Here is a 15,347-nt window from a genome sequence, read left to right as displayed (position 1 = left end):
CTGCCCAGAGCCCTGCTACTGGGCAGCTCAGGAGGAGAGGATGCTGATCTATTTGTTTAACCCTAGGGAAGGGGGACACAGACAAGAAGATTTGGCTCAAACCAACAATAGTGGCAGCTAACCCAGACCTCCTGTTTTGTTGAAGGTGGCTGTGGCTGGCCCAATCTGACAGCAGATGGGCCATGGGCACCTCTCCCCCACTTGGAGCTACTCAATCTGGAAAGAACAGAGACTGACGTGTGGCCATCAGCTGATGGCCATGGAGTGCAGTGCTGGTAGTGCTGGTTACTCTTGCCATGCGTTCACCATGAAATTTGAGGAGCAGCCTCAGTGCCACCTCCCCACAGGGCAAAGGAAGAGGTCTTCATGTGTCTACAGTGAACTGTGCAGCCCAAAAGCCCCTGGAAAGATGTAACTGTGAATACTTCCACTGATCTCTTCATTTCTATTATTACTCACATGTTGCTTATTTCACAATAAGTAGCTACCTATTCCACATCTCTACAGTTTCCCCTCTGTTTACTTTCTAAGGGACAAGTTTCCTGGCAGATACTGGTGCCCATATTACTCCCAGTTATGTAAAATCCTCTGCTGAAATCAAGTGGTGTGGAGAGTGAGCCCATTCCTCCATTCTCTGGCTCCTCACTGGAAACTTCCACTTCCTTGCATGTGCAATTGGATGATGGTCCTGATGGCTACTTCACACTGTTAGTGTAAGGCTCATGCAAGAAAGCAGAGGTGGCCATGCTTTGTCACCTCTAATATGTTGGTTTTGTTGTTGCTTGCATTCAGCACCCTCTTTAAATGAGGAGCTATTAAGTGTAGGGATGATGTGGAAACCGAAAACTAGAAATAAAGATCGTACATGAGGGTATGCTTGAAGTTGGATAATTTCTTTCAGGAGAAAACAATTTCTTCCTGGTGCAATCAAATTAAAGTGGCAGAACAACTGGATGAGAGAGAGAATGGGGCAGTCTCTGCACTGTCTGTCCAGGCTTTGCAGCTCTCCGCATCTGCTCCCACATCTGGATCTGGAGTCCTCGCTGCCTGACGCCAGGGGCAGGACATGCAGAAGGCAGTGGGCTGCATCTGAGACTGACGGGCAGCTGTCCTAGCACTCTAGTGGTCAGTGGCTGTGAATCCTCTCACCACCCAGCAGTCCCTGTGCCTCTCCAGAATGCATAAGAGTGATAAGCTTCCAGAAGGGTTGAGGTAAAAGAATGCAAAAACCTGTAGGGAAACTGGTGGCAAGGTAGGTGGGAGGTGTTGACAATTCTTAAAGGTAAATCAGAAAGCCTTCTTTAAAACTGAGCACAGAAAAAAAAATGTGTAATTTTCTTCTAGATGAAGAAATATTCAGATTGGATCTAGGAAATGTATTCTAAGACATGTCTGATTCGGGTAAGATATCAAGATCCTAAAAGATGTCTATGGTGTATCAGCCATTGTGGTTGAAATATTTAAATTCGGCATTCAATTATATTATAAAATAAATTAGTATTTCCTGTAATGATTATATTTGGGTTCTAAGAAGTGAAACTTTTAAAATTACTACTGAATACTAAGCCCAGATAAAAACTGCCTTCCTGGCCATCATCACCTATGTCACCAAGTAGTCATTTTATTTTTGTTTTGGATTTACAAATAATGTGATTTATAAATAATTGTCCAAGTCTTTAACTCTCTATGCCCCCAAGAAAAGCAGTTATAAAAGCTCCTCCTAGCTGGGCCCCAGCAGCTGCTCCCAACCCCACTCCTGGTCTGGAGGGCAGAACGCCTGGCACAGAAAGCCATCTCACAACAAGCAGCCACCTACACCGCATCTCTACCAAATGTGATAAGGCAGCTGTAGAGCAGTAGTTATGTTAGTTTAAACCAATCCAAAAAAAACCTGTCAAACTACCCACTTTAAAGAGAAACTGAGAAAATCAAAAAATCACATGAAAAGAGCAAAAAACTGATTGATACAAAAATCAACCAAACCAATCAGAGGCACCTGTACCCACCACTGGACATTTCAGATTAGAAACACTTCTCTGTCAATTCAGAGCCTGAGGCAGGAGGCAGTGGTTGTGAGACCACCGGCCTGCGTCACCCGCAGACTTGTGGGTCTAAGCATCAACTTTGGGGCCCTTCACTAAGGGCCAGACCACTGTTGAGTTCTCCAGCTGTGAAAAGGTCAATGAGCCATGTCTTCGAACATCCTACTGCACACACACACATTTCTAAGGGTGTGAGACTGCCACACCCTGAGTTAAACGAAGGCTACGTCATCCTAGAAACCAGGCCTTTTGGCTCCATTCTGATCTCCCATCCCCACCACTCTGGACATTCCATTAAAGGCTGTGGAACCTGCCCATTGCATTGCCACCGATCCCACACGTGCCCCCTCACCCTGCACAGCACTCCTGCATTTGGGGTTGAGACAGCCCTCCCCCAGATGCTACCATCTGCCTCCCTTAGTCCATGGGCTGTTAAAACAATACAGGACAGGCATCACCCATCTGGAGTCAGAAAGGTTCCTGGGCTATGGGACATTTCCTGCCAGCTGCTGGGGTCTCACAGCTCCCCTGCTCTGAGTTCCATGGGCAATGCCACTGACCTCCTGGGAGTATGAGACAACAACTTTTTCTTTAAAGCTGCTGATGGTTCTTTGAAGAAGGCTGAGGAGGTTCGCACCTTCGCCCCCTGCCCATCACTGAGATCTCATTAAAATAAATTCATAGAAGGGTGAAGAGTATCCCAAGTAACAGAGAATGGGGTATGTGGGGGAATCACTGGCTGGGCCAGGTATTGGCACATGTGGAGGCTGAGGTGGCTATGAGTGGCTTCAGCAGTAGGTTCAGGAGGGCTGGCGGGGGGACTGCAGTGAGATGGTGGCAGAACTGGGTGTCACCCTACCAACTGCCTGATGTTGGAGAGCTACGCCCCCCAGCCCAGCTTCTATTTGACAAGTGGAGCCCTAATAGCACATTCTGGGCAGGAGGAAAATGGCTTCCTGGTGGGGACAGGCAGGTGGGCCCACCACTGATTTAGAATTATACTATCCTCATGTCAGGGCGAAAACCAGGAACCATTAAAAATGGCCTTAGGGGTGTGACGGGTGAGGAGAAACTTCTTTTTACCATGTCCTCTATCATTTGATTACTATATGTGCTGATTAATAAGGTGGGTTTTTTTTTAAAGAGAAAAATCATCAGCATTTCTTTTCTACTCAATAGAAAATTTCCTTCAATGATAGTGAACTGATCTTTGTATTTCCAATACATGTACTTACTTAATGTTAGTTACTTCTTAAAAACCCTCCCCTGCCCTGCTTTTGCACGGTACTCAGACGACCCTCCCTTCACCTGCCCAATTCAAAGTGCAAGGGTTTGCAGCAGAGCTGAGTGCAGGCTTGTCTGCGTGGCGGTACCTCCCTGTCAGGAGCAGAGCTGGAGGATTTGAAGCTCAGCAAATGTGCAGGATGGTACAGAGAAGAAAAAGGGTTCTTAAAATGGACTGCAGGTGTGCTCCACCTGCCAAAAGCAGCAAAACCAATGGCCCACCTTGGCCTCTTTTTCTTGTTTCCTCCTTGCTCACCCCATTTTTCCTGGCACCAGCTAGTGCCGCCATCTTTACCTGCTGTATCTGAACCTAGGGAGAAAGCCCTTCAGCTCTCCGTTGCTGCCCCACATCTCGGCTGGAGAGCTGCATGTGGTCCCCTTGGCCCCCACACCACAGGAGTCCAAGATGCTTCTCTCCGAAGTGCCTTCGGGACGTCTTTGTCCCCCAGCACTGATGTTAGTAACTCTAGAATGAAACCAAGGCCTGTCCCCTTCAGCCTTCATACCTGTATGGACCCTGTTTCAACTAGGGCTTTGCAATGGAAGAGTATAGCCTCCCCAGACGTTCAAATACCCTTTGTGGCACATCTCAGACCTGTTTAACAGCACGTCACCTCACTTCTTAGATGCTTGTAACACCCTGCTATTCCTGCCGGGGGGCAAGGGTGGGCGCTGGGGACAAGGCAGTCCTGCAGTCATCACCCACCCGAGGCCCCATGTGCAGAGGAAAGCCCCATTGCAGCAACAATCAAAACAATTTGACATCAGGCCAAGTCCTCCACATGAGTAGAATTAGTGCTAAGAGGTTTAAGGTTATTCAAGGTCATATGGATACAACAGAGGTCAGGGACATTGAGAGACCGGTATTAATATTATTGTGTAATATTAATATTGTAGCAGTTCACAGCAGCATGCAGGTAGTAAATGGCAACAAGAAGAGGAGGGAAGGGAAACAAAGTGAAAACTCACATCTGGGTGCGGGATGGCGTACTGTCCCTGGATCGTGTAGGCCTAGAGAGAGAAACACTGTCAGCTAGGGAAGTGGAGGCCCTCTCCTACAGAACAGGCTTTCTTCTGGACGGGACTTTCATGTGAAGAGGTCCCAAGCCCTCTGGTTACAGCTGTCCCCTCCCAGAGCACATCTCCACCTGCATCAACTGTGAAGGACAAAGGGGAGTGACCTGGAGTCAAGCCTCACCACCACCCCTTGCTGGCTGGAGCTACAACCACACGCATGAGCCAGGGAGTTGCACCCCACTTCCTAGAGGTCTGCAAGAGGGAAATGACTCACCCTTTAAAGCTTTTGACTCCCATACCCCCGGTTTCTTAAAAGAAAATACCTAAAAGAAACTTTTAAAAAGTGACCCAAAACCAATTTTGCAAAAGCCAGATTAAATAATAAATGCAACCAAATGAGTCACAAGATTGACCAGTTCATCTTCCAGCCTCTGAGAATGGGGTGGCTGTTCTGACTTGGGGGGCAGCATACTTCTGGCACAGCTCCCAGGGGGGCCAGAGTGGGTACTGAGGCCTCATTTGGTTTCAAGACAGTGACTAGGACGAGTCACAGCAAGTGTAGGACCCTGCAGTCTCTCCCACTGGTCCCTACACAAACCCCACTGACAAGTAGAGGCCCCACCCACCCCACCTGCCTCAACAGTCCATCAGCTAAGATACTTCCAGAAACTAAAGGCCAAAAACCAAACCACACAGAGTCAAGGGAGAGTAAAGACCAAAGACTTGCCATCAGGACTCGGTAATGTGGAACGTGTGCACCAGCCCCAAGCCAGCCACACTTGGGCCTGCAGGCAAAAGGTGGCTCAGAGGTGGAGGGACATGGCTTCTAGCACCTGGCCATGTAAGGCCCCCATGGCATGTCCTAAGTTCACAGCTGATGCCCACCCATGCAGGTTCCTGTGAATCTGAGGGAAATCTCAGGCCCATCCATAAGTCAATTCCAGGGACCCCAAACTGAGGGTGGTTTCCAAATGGCAGCTTTTGCATCTGCTGAGTTTTCATCATAAACAGCCCAGCCTGGGAGTTAAGGACTAGCCAACCATTGCACAGGGACCATGAGAGGAGAGGCCCAAGTATGGCACTTCCTAGGAAGTAAAGGAATCTTATCAGAAAGCCAGTGTCCTGGGGAAACGGCAGTGGGGTGCTGCCTGTGTTTGTGTTGTGAGTCCACAGAAGCTGCATCCACACCTCACCTTCAGGGTTTTTGGAGGTGTCACCAAGCATGCTCCAATGTGTCACCAACCATACACTGACCTGGGACACACGCTGCCCCCACAGAGCCAGGCAGGGACAGGCCAGCCTTGCAGCAGCGCAGCCCTGCATGTCTGAGCGGAACTGCACGGGCATCCTGACAGGGCAGGCCTTTGCCCTGACATCTTCAGTTTCTGGCTCACTTTCCCTTCACTTAGGTGGCTGTGGTCTTCAGTTCTGTTTAAGCTGTGTGCACAGCTAACCATCCCCTCTGGATAGAGGTAGAGTAGAGGTAGACAGACAGATAAAAGGTTCTGTTGAAATAAACTTGTATCATCTGTGATCAGCTGGAGAAATGGGGTGCCTGCAGGACAAGTTGTGTCTGCACTCTGCCTCTGAGACCTTCAGGGACATGTCACCACCACAGGCTGGCCACCCACAGGGAGGTGTATCTGCTCACAGATAAGTCAGGGTGACATTCTCTGGCCACACATTTCTGAAGTCCAGGTTTAAAGTGTGTCCAGCAGGCAGTGTGGGGTCCGATATTGGAGGGGTCCCCTTGCTGTGCTAGGTCTCATTTACACCCTCATTTCTAAGTCTGTACTGTGGTTTCTCTGCCTGGTTACCTGCAGTGTAGTGGTGACTCTCATGGGACTCTGTCCCCCCACAGATGACCAAGACTAGCCATTAGCTGGCCAGGACTGTCCCAAAGGCACAGGCACTGGGTTATGATGCTGACAGCCTGGTGGTCGTCTTGGGACAGGTGCCCATGAGGGTGGTGACTGAGAGGTGGGCCGACTGCCCTGCCTTACAGATAGGGATATGAGGTGGATGGCGGGGTGCTGACCGCAGTCCACCCCAGCCAGGGCTACCTGGGCCCCTGTTCGTGTTAGTATTAATGAGCCTCCTTTTTGAATAAAGTTCCACACTTCACTGAGTGGTATGGTCATGGGTTTGTTCCCACCTTAGAGTCAAGACCACACAGGTAACTAGACTGCTAGCTAACCACAACTGTGGGAGGAAAAGAAAACAGACTTCTGAACGAGGCCCACTGTGACGCCCCCCTCCACCCTGCTCTGTGAGGTTGGTGAGAAGAGAGGAACAGCCATGAGCCCTCAGGTCCTGGCCTCTGGGCCTCCCTTTCCTGCCCACAGCTGTTGTGGAAGATGTGTATGAGCGTGAAGCCTCCTGCCAAAGGTCAGGGACTTTGGGAGACTTAGTGTGAGGTGGGCTGGGGGAAAGAGAGATGCCCCAAATATGGACACCTGTGGGGTCTGCGCATCTGGATGGGGGAGCTGTTGCCTCCCTCAAATGCTACTAAAGGTGTAGAAACACAGGCCCCATCTTTCACCTGACATGTGAGTCAATTCTGAAGATACCCTTACGTAGAGGAGAAAAAAATGGAGAAATTTGTTATGTGCCTCTTTCCTTTCTTTTTTAATGATAAAGTAAAATGTCATGGCTGTTCTCCCCTGACCTGGATAACCTCTGGAAAGTCTTTGTCTTAACTCTCCTTTGAACAAAGACAAACATCACTGCCGACTGGACACAGAGCTCCCCCAGGCACCACCAGCCAGGCATTTTCAAAATCCATCCATCTGCTGTGGCTGCGCAACCCAGAGGTGGGCAGGACAAACTGAGATGCTGGGCATACCTCTGGGCACAGCTCCCTCTCTCCTCGCTCTCTCTAGGCCCTAAGTTAACTGCTGGCCTTGCATAAAATTTCTCTGTGACCCCTGGCCTTCCCAGCGCCTTCCTGGCAGGAGAGCAAAGAGGGCAGTGGCTCTAGCCAAAACAATAGGTATGTAAAGTGAACGTTTTCTGGCCTGCTGTGACCAGGGAGGCTCTCCTCTGGTTGAGCATCTTTCCCTTCCTCAGAGGCAGGACTCTTCCCTCAGGGGTTCTTAGGAACTCATCTGTGGGAAGTTAGGAATGCGTATTTCAGGGGAAAATGGGACTCTAGCTCTTATAGTCCTAGCTGTTTCAACTGGTAATCATAAAGGTCACCTGTAATAATCCTGACCCCCCTATCTGAGCTTCTTAAAAACACTTGAGAACTAGGTTTGAGCAGGCACAGCCCAGGCAGAACTGGTGTGAGCAAGGACCCAAGGCCCTCCCGTGCCAGGTCAGGAAGAAGACATTTCTGGGGCCTGGACTCCACAGGGTGCCCACCTTGGCCCTTTCTGTCTGCTGGACACCACCTAGTCCGGCCTTTCTCATGCAGCAGCCCACGTTCACCCCACTGCCCGCCCCGGGGCCTGGCAGTAGGCTGGGAAAGCTCTGCATCCAGTGCTCGGGGGGCAGGAGACGTGCACGTGAGAAGGGAGAAAACCTGAGTGCACTAACGGGCAGCGGCGGGGGCTGCAGTAAAAGGCTGAGGTTGGCAGTGGAGGCCGCGAGCGGGTCGGCTCTTACCTGACCACCTGCAAAAATGACAGGGGTGGAGGCGGGCTTTGGGCGGTAGGGAATGGTGGCACCTTTCGGTGGGGACTAGGAAAAGGGACAGGAGAGGGAAAGAGAACGTTAGACAGCCTCACAGCGTGACAGTCATGAGGGTGGGGAGGCCTCCTTCCCGAGCCCGCCCACCTTTGTACCCTCATCTGCCCCAACCCCCTGGGCCAGCGGCACCAGAGGGGTGGGGGGATGCCCCATGGTGGGAGGGTGCCTGCCTAAAACAATGCCCTCACCACCTCAGATCCTCCAGGGGGTCACTTCTCTCCTCTTAACCACTGACCCAATTGCCCCACATGGGTGCCAATCACCCCCAGCAGGACGGTGGGGAGTGTGGGTTCGAGAATGGGGAATAAAGGAAAGACGTGACCCTGTCTTTGCCTGTAGGACCCCGCATGGTGTGCAGACAGCCAAATGGCTGCCTCGGGCCTGGGCACTGTCGCTCCACACGTGTGTTAGCCTGGGGTTGTCTTGAGAGAAAAACTCTCCCTTTCTCTGGGATCCTCTGGAAGAAGCTGGGCTATGTATAGCTCCACCATGGGCACTTCAGGCCCTGTGTCCCAAGGCTTTGCTTAGCCTGTGGTGATGTCCAGCTAACACAATCACAGCAAAATTAGAAACATCCAGTTTCACTACTTAGAAAAGGAGCCTTTTTAAAAAAATAAAAAGCTTAGAGTCCAAATTAAATATTCCAGTCATGATGAGCTTTGCTATAATTTCCTTTTGATTATTTTGTGTCCAAAGGTATAGGATTCTTATCTTCTGGTGAATGATATTCGCAAGTATCTGAAGTCTGCCAGATTCTGATAAAGTCAACCTAACTCCTGGGTCAGAGGCAACAGGCCCTCCTTGTTCCTCTGGTGGGTAGTCTTTCCTTGTTGCGGAGGCCACAGGCCAGGCCTGGTAATCAAATCAGGAGTCCCTGAGTTAGTGGCACCACCAGCCAGAGGCAGATGGTGGGGGCCAGGGAAGCCTGTCCTACTGGGAGTTCTGGAGGTCCAGCCCACAACCTGGCTAGTTGGGTATGACATCAGAGTGCCCCCACCCAAGACACACAGTCATGTGGGGACAGCAGAGTGGGTAGCAGCTTCAACTCTGCAGCCTAGGCCACATCATGAAACCTTGAACAGATTGTGCAACCTTGGCTATGCTGGGTGACCTTGGCTGTGCTATTCAACTTTGGCCATGTTGTGTGACCCTGGTAGTGTGCTATGAGACCTCAACATAAAGTAGAAGGGGTACCAAGAGGGCCTGTGAGCTGACTCCGGCTGTGTCTGGGGTTCAGTATTTCTGCAGTTATGACTAAATGCCTTTAGAAATGTTCTGTGCAAACCGGAGTTCACTATGGTGTCAGACTTGACTCAGGGTTCACTGTGGAAGAACCGTGACTAAACCAAGAGTGAACAAGTGGCTATTTTCACGCTTCAAGGAGAGGGCTCAGCCTGGCTGCTGCCCCTGTTCCTGAGCCGGGTATTATGCCCCCTGCACCACCAGACTCAGCCCATCACCCCCACTCCATGGTGCCCTCTGACCCCATCAATGGCAGCATCAGCAATCCCAGCACTGTGAGTTCTGCCAGGGTATCTTGCCAAGGCTGACTTGGGATTCCTGATTCCCAGCTTCCTCTGATGAAGAAGAGGCCCTCTGAGTACATCCTCCTGTCCGGCTTCCCCCTGGAGCAGGTGCTGCTGTGCATGGTTTTTTACCCAGGGCCCCACCCAACTTGCCCACGCTAAGGGGCGACCCTCTAGGTGATAATTTCAAAGGTGTGAGGCCCACCCATAGCCATGCCTGAAAGTCTTTTTGTCTTCTGCTTTATCTGTCTAGTTACTCTTCACTTAGAAGTGGACCCAACTGTTTCCAGGTGTGATGAATCTTCCTCCTCAGGTAGGATGGCTGCTCCTGACCTTCAAGAGCTTTATGACACCAACAAGAAGGCGGCATCACTTCAGTCCAATGCTTTTCATTCATTTTAGATTTGTGTACTTCACCATTAACCAACCACATAAGCCTCCAATCATCAGGAAGGACACAGGGCAGTTCCAGTCATGACCAGGGGGGCGCCAGTGCCCCGCAGTCAACGAGGGTTGAGCCTGCTTCTGCGGGCTGTCTGACCATGAACATGGCACAGGCAATACCACCTGGAAGGAGTTCTGGGGAGACCACAAGTTCTGTTCTGACACTTTACTGGGGACATGGGCAGCTGTGTCAATACTGGAACTGTTAGAACTCTTTGCCACCCTGAGGTGCCCACCACTGCTAAACAGATGGGCATCCGCCCGCATTCAAGAGTCCCAGGCCTGTTGCTACTGCTTATGTGGTCCCTCTGGGGGCCCAGCAGCTGGGGACTGAAGGGAACGTGGGTCAGCACCAACTGTCGCCACGACCAGTGGTTGGGGAAACATCAGAACAACAACATTTAGGAAAATATTTTTTACTTCACAAAATATACTTCAGGAAAATAAGAACTACACAATTTTTTTTTAAAGAGTTGGACATGGGTTTTAACACCAAGCCAAGTACAAAAGAGCGATAAGCCCACAGCTGCCCAGCAAGGCGTCAGTTCCCTTGGGAGACAGCTGTGGCAGTCACTCAAGCAGATCCTAAGGCCCAGGGACCATGAGCCTGGGGTGGAGGAGGGGCCAGGCTGCATGGCCACCAGCACAGTTGCTGGAACCTTTAATTTGAGCCAGGATGACATCATTGTAGCCTAAAGAGAGACAGGTAACTATTGACTGCTTCAATGATTGTTGTTGCATTTTGGGTATTGGTTGAAATTTAAATGTCAGGGTGTTTTTCCCCAAAATTTCAAGAGAGGCTTTGTCTTGCTCAGCTGTACCTTCTTTGCTTCTCGTTTGGATTTTAATCCTTTTATTTACTTTTCTGTCTTTCCAATTTGGGCATTTTTGTGTGCTTTTCCTAAGTCCTGTCCTTTGTACCTTGATGGGGCTCAGATGCCTTTAGCAGTCCAGTGCAAGGAGTCTTGCCCACAGAAAGCACCCTTCCACCTCTAGTCCCCACCTCCAACACAGCCCATCTCTGGTGCAGACGTCCCTCCAGTGCGGTCCCCTGTCCAGTGCAGACCCCTGTCCAGTGCAGACTCATCTTTGGAACAGATCTGTCTTTACTGCAGACCTTTTCTACCGTTTTTGAGGCCCAACCCTTTAGTAAAGGCCCTTTACATCACAACTAATAACTTTCCACCTCAGTTCCAGGAAAAAAGGGAGGAGCACATGCCTCCCCACATGTCTTCTCCACTGACAGCCCAGTGAAGATGATGGACCACCCCCTACAGGTGGCAGGCACCAATGCTGTCCCTCCACAGTGGCTGACATGGCTTCCGCTTGGGTCACCTTGGGCCTAGATCAGTGACCTGGGTCATATTTCTGATACCCGGCCCCCACACCGCCCTGCCTCATGAAACCTCAGGGCCCCAAAGCACCAAAGCCTTTGTTGTCACCAACACTAAGAAGCCACAGGCAGCTTGGAGTGAGGGCAGGCTGGCCACGAGCACAGACGCAGAGACTATACCTCCAGCATGACCACACAGATCTGCTTGACACACTGGATGATAGCGTCGGGAGTTCCTGAGATGGTCACTGCCCGCTCTGTGGAGTTGGGCAGCATGTCCCCGGCCACCTGGACCTGGGCACCTGTGGACTAGAGAAACCAGACATTGGAAGGGGCAGAGAAGAGGGGGTAGCGGATGCTGAAGTAGCACTTCCTGAATTCTCTCGAGGGTTTGGCTAGGGCACAGTGTACCAGAAGCCACCCTGACATTAACCCCATGTTGTTCCCTCCATGGGCAGCCAGGCCCTCCACATGTTCTCTTGGGGAGCCCCTGTGGGCAGATCTTGTCTGTCTCAGCCCACCACTGACCAGCACAGAGCTGGTGCAGGATGAGCACTGCTGCCTAGGAGGTGTTTTAATTGGTGGACAGGCCTTCACAGGAGACAAAGACAGAAAGGGAGTCACTTTTTTCAAATACGTGGAATTCTATCTCCTCTGTGGAGTCTTAGGTCACAGAGAAAGATGGATTCAAGATAAGCCTAAACTTTGTGACCTATTTCCTTGAAGGAATGGAGACGGAGTGGCCAACCTTATTCTGGAAGGGAAGGATCAGGCTTTCCATGAAATGAATGAACATGAGACTATAGAGGCCACAGCTCCTACCAACTCCATCCCAGTTGGGATGGCTCCTGTTCTTCCAGGAAACTGAGGGCAGAGACCACAGACCCATGTATAGGGCCTCTCTGCCTCAGAACCACATGACAGGGGTGGGGTACTCAATCCACCCTGTCCCAGAAGGCCCCTTCTAGTCCCCAATCGAGACACATGCAGTACCTGGCACCTCTGCACATGCCCCCTGACCCACCCAGTGGCTCAGCACCCACCAGAATGGGAATGGTCCTGTTACCTCCCTGATCTCCTTGATCTTGGAGCCACCTTTGCCAATCAGAGAACCACACTGGCTGGCTGGGACCACCAATCTCAGCGTCACTGGGGGCTTGCTGGTGGCAGGGCTGTTGCTCATGGAGTTGATGATGTCCTGGGGATGGAGGAAAGTGTGTGTGTTGGCTGACAGCCTGTGTGTGAATACCAGGAATGCAGGTGTGAGGCTCTGCTTCGAGTCCTTGATGAGCCAGGGGGCAGGGAACACAGGCTAAAGAGGGCCCTTCCCTGAGAAGCTCCCATCCATGGAGAAGAGGACCCAGTGTGAAGATGTGTGCACTCTTAGATGAAGGAGCACACACCCAGGAAAATGGCTGAGTGTGCAGAGAGGGCACAGCAGCCATGTTGGACTGGTTATAGTGGCTTAAAGACCAAATCAGGTTCAGAAGGACAAGGAGAGAGTGGTGGGATGGACAGAAGGGGGTCCACAAAGACATGTGCCAGGGCAGCCATGGTGCTGCTATGGACAGGGCAGGGTGCAGATTGGAGGGTACCTGGATTCAGAGCCTGACATTTGTCCTTAGGGCCTGGCAGAACATGGGGGTTTTGGACAGAGAGGGTGACATTTTAGACAGAAAAATGTATTCTCCAGCTTTATCATCCTCTGAATAAAAACATTCAGTGTATCTCCAAATAATTTAAAAATTTTTTAAAACACATAAAAACTTTAAGAAGTGACTCACTGACATAAGTACACAGGCATTCATATGACCCCACAGGGGATTCACTCTTTCACCTGTGTCCCTTTACCTGTTCACATGTAGGCCAAATTACTCTATCTAGGGTCAGGCCAGCTGCTGTAGAGAGGGCTGAAGCCCACACATGCTGGCCAGGGCCCAAGGACATATCAATGAGAGGGGCAAGCACACCTGCTGACCAGATAAGGGAGACACTGGTCCACTACCAGGTAGACCACAGCAGGGAGAGTCTTGGGAGGCAGAATAGGGGACAGGAGCTGAGAGAGGTTGTCCTGAGTGGGCCGGGCCATGATCTTGTCCAGATGTAGGGGAAGAGATGCCTGAGAACCAGCTGAGACCAGCCCTTTCCAGCGCTTGTCTGAAGTGGGCAAATCTTACCTCCTCAAACTTGTAGGCGATCATGGCAAAGGCCTTGAAGATGGCATCAGTCGGGCCTGTGATGGTCACGATTCTTTCCGGGCAGTTTCCCTCCGAGATGTTGATCCGGGCACCACTCTAGTAGGGAGTTGAGTAAACCCCAGAAACTGGATTAAAGCTGACCCTGCAGGGCCAGTAACAGGGTGGCTTCTCCCACAACAACTGATACAAATATATCCAATTGGTCTCTGGTGGGCTAAGCTTGGCACTAATCAGTAAAGGTCTCTCCAGTACTGCCCTCTACAGTGAGATTTTAATTAGAGAAAGGAGCTGAGTGACCGGTAAGGATGCACTGTGCCCACAACAGCCCCTGCAGGAACCACTGGTGTCTGCATGTGGGGGAGGGGCATCTGTGCTGCTGGGTGCCTCTCATCCAGTGCAGTGACTGCAGTGGCCCTCCTGCCCATTGAAGACAGTACATAGCTGATGCACACAAACTCACCTCTTCACGCATCTTTTTCACAGTTTCTCCTTTCTGCAATAAAGATTTAGACAACAGGAAGAAGGGTCACTCAGGGGTACACTAGAGGCAAACAGAAGGTTTGGTACAGCAGCAAGAGGTGTCGGGAGCCCCCTGAACCCGTGTGCCCTGGGTGAGTGGGCAGCAGCTCCTCAGAAGGTAGGGCTTCCTACTACCAGGCGCTGCCCAGAGCCGGATACACTCCATGACTCACTGGGCCCTCAGCACACCTGACATGTGAGCCCCCAGAGGAGGAAACCCAGGTGCTTACCCAGGGGCATGTAGCTATGAAGGTGGAAGAGCTGGGACCTGGGGACCTGACTGGATACCACACTTGGCCGGAGCACCTGCTCCATGGAGACAGGAATACACCTAGGTCACAGCTGTCCCCATCTTCATCACAGGCAAAGCAGGACCAGGCCCACAAGGGGGAGGGGAGAGGGGGACCCCCTGAGGCATATGTGGAAAGAGCTGAACTTTGAGCACTGCAGGTGCCCCCACTGCATAGGGACCACTTGGGATCCCAGGGATCCTGAGGTGGTCAGAATGGACCAACGGGAGGGCAGAGCCTCCCCCCTGACTTCTCCCACAGGCATGAACTCCAAATAGGCTCTGACTTTTCCCCATGGAATGTTTCTTCTATTTTGGAATGGAAATGCAGAGACTCACTACCACTCACAGAGGTAGGTGACCACTCTGAGGAATGGAAGTAAAGGAATTCTTACTGGGCTGTCACACCCAGAAGGCCGGTCTGGCTATCAGGGCAACGGGAGGCAGGCAGGGCTGCTGAGTGACCAGCTGGGAGCCAGTGAACAGGATGCCCTCAGTCCAGCCCCACGGTGGTTCGGCTTGAAAGTAGGAGACTTGGAATTTCTCTGGGATCCTCACTGCACAGAGATGCTGCTGCCCTGCATGCACCTCTCCCCCAACCGCAGCACAGAGACCCCAGCAGAGGCAGAGAGTTTGCTTAATAATTACCTTCCCGATGATGCTTCCAACTTCCTGTAAGAAAGACCACAGAAAGCTGACATCACAGAGCAGAAGGAAAAAGCAACTATGGCAGACACTGAACCCATCTGTTCTGAGTGAGGAAGGGACATTTAGACAGTTATAAGAGGGCTTGCAGGCCCTATGTCTGGAGGGTCCCTCTGTGCCCATCTGACCACCACTGACCCTGGTCCTGCTCTGACAGACAGACAGCTGAGCAGAGGCAAATGGCCAGCTGCTTTCCAGCTAAACAAGTCAAGAGACACACCTATGCAATTAAGGCTGAAAGGAAACCCTGCAAGAGATAGGTGAACAACAGAATCTCCCTCGATTTTGCGATGTACAGAA

General features: G+C 51.3%; 1 protein-coding gene across 20 annotated transcripts in view; it reads right to left on the bottom strand.

Annotated features, from left to right (window-relative positions):
• The window catches only part of PCBP3 (poly(rC) binding protein 3), a 223,542-nt gene that overhangs the window by 15,658 nt on the left and 192,537 nt on the right, over positions 1-15,347 (bottom strand). For 14 of the 20 annotated variants that reach the window (XM_045196615.2, XM_045196623.2, XM_053917769.1 and 11 more), the window contains 7 exons: positions 14,991-15,014; positions 13,995-14,027; positions 13,514-13,630; positions 12,403-12,534; positions 11,517-11,645; positions 7,881-8,024; positions 4,296-4,337 (listed from right to left, as the gene is read on the bottom strand). In XM_045196615.2, coding sequence (XP_045052550.1) covers positions 4,296-4,337; positions 7,881-8,024; positions 11,517-11,645; positions 12,403-12,534; positions 13,514-13,630; positions 13,995-14,027; positions 14,991-15,014 — 621 coding nt within the window. The remainder of the gene's footprint in view (positions 1-4,295; positions 4,338-7,880; positions 8,025-11,516; positions 11,646-12,402; positions 12,535-13,513; positions 13,631-13,994; positions 14,028-14,990; positions 15,015-15,347) is intronic. The other 6 variants (XM_024562460.3, XM_024562479.3, XM_024562474.3 and 3 more) reach the window with 2 other exon arrangements.

The sequence above is a fragment of the Desmodus rotundus genome, chromosome 2, assembly GCF_022682495.2.
Source record: "Desmodus rotundus isolate HL8 chromosome 2, HLdesRot8A.1, whole genome shotgun sequence".
Lineage (NCBI taxonomy): Eukaryota > Metazoa > Chordata > Mammalia > Chiroptera > Phyllostomidae > Desmodus > Desmodus rotundus.
Note: the sequence above shows the minus strand (reverse complement) of the source record. Positions and strands in the feature narration are given on the sequence as shown.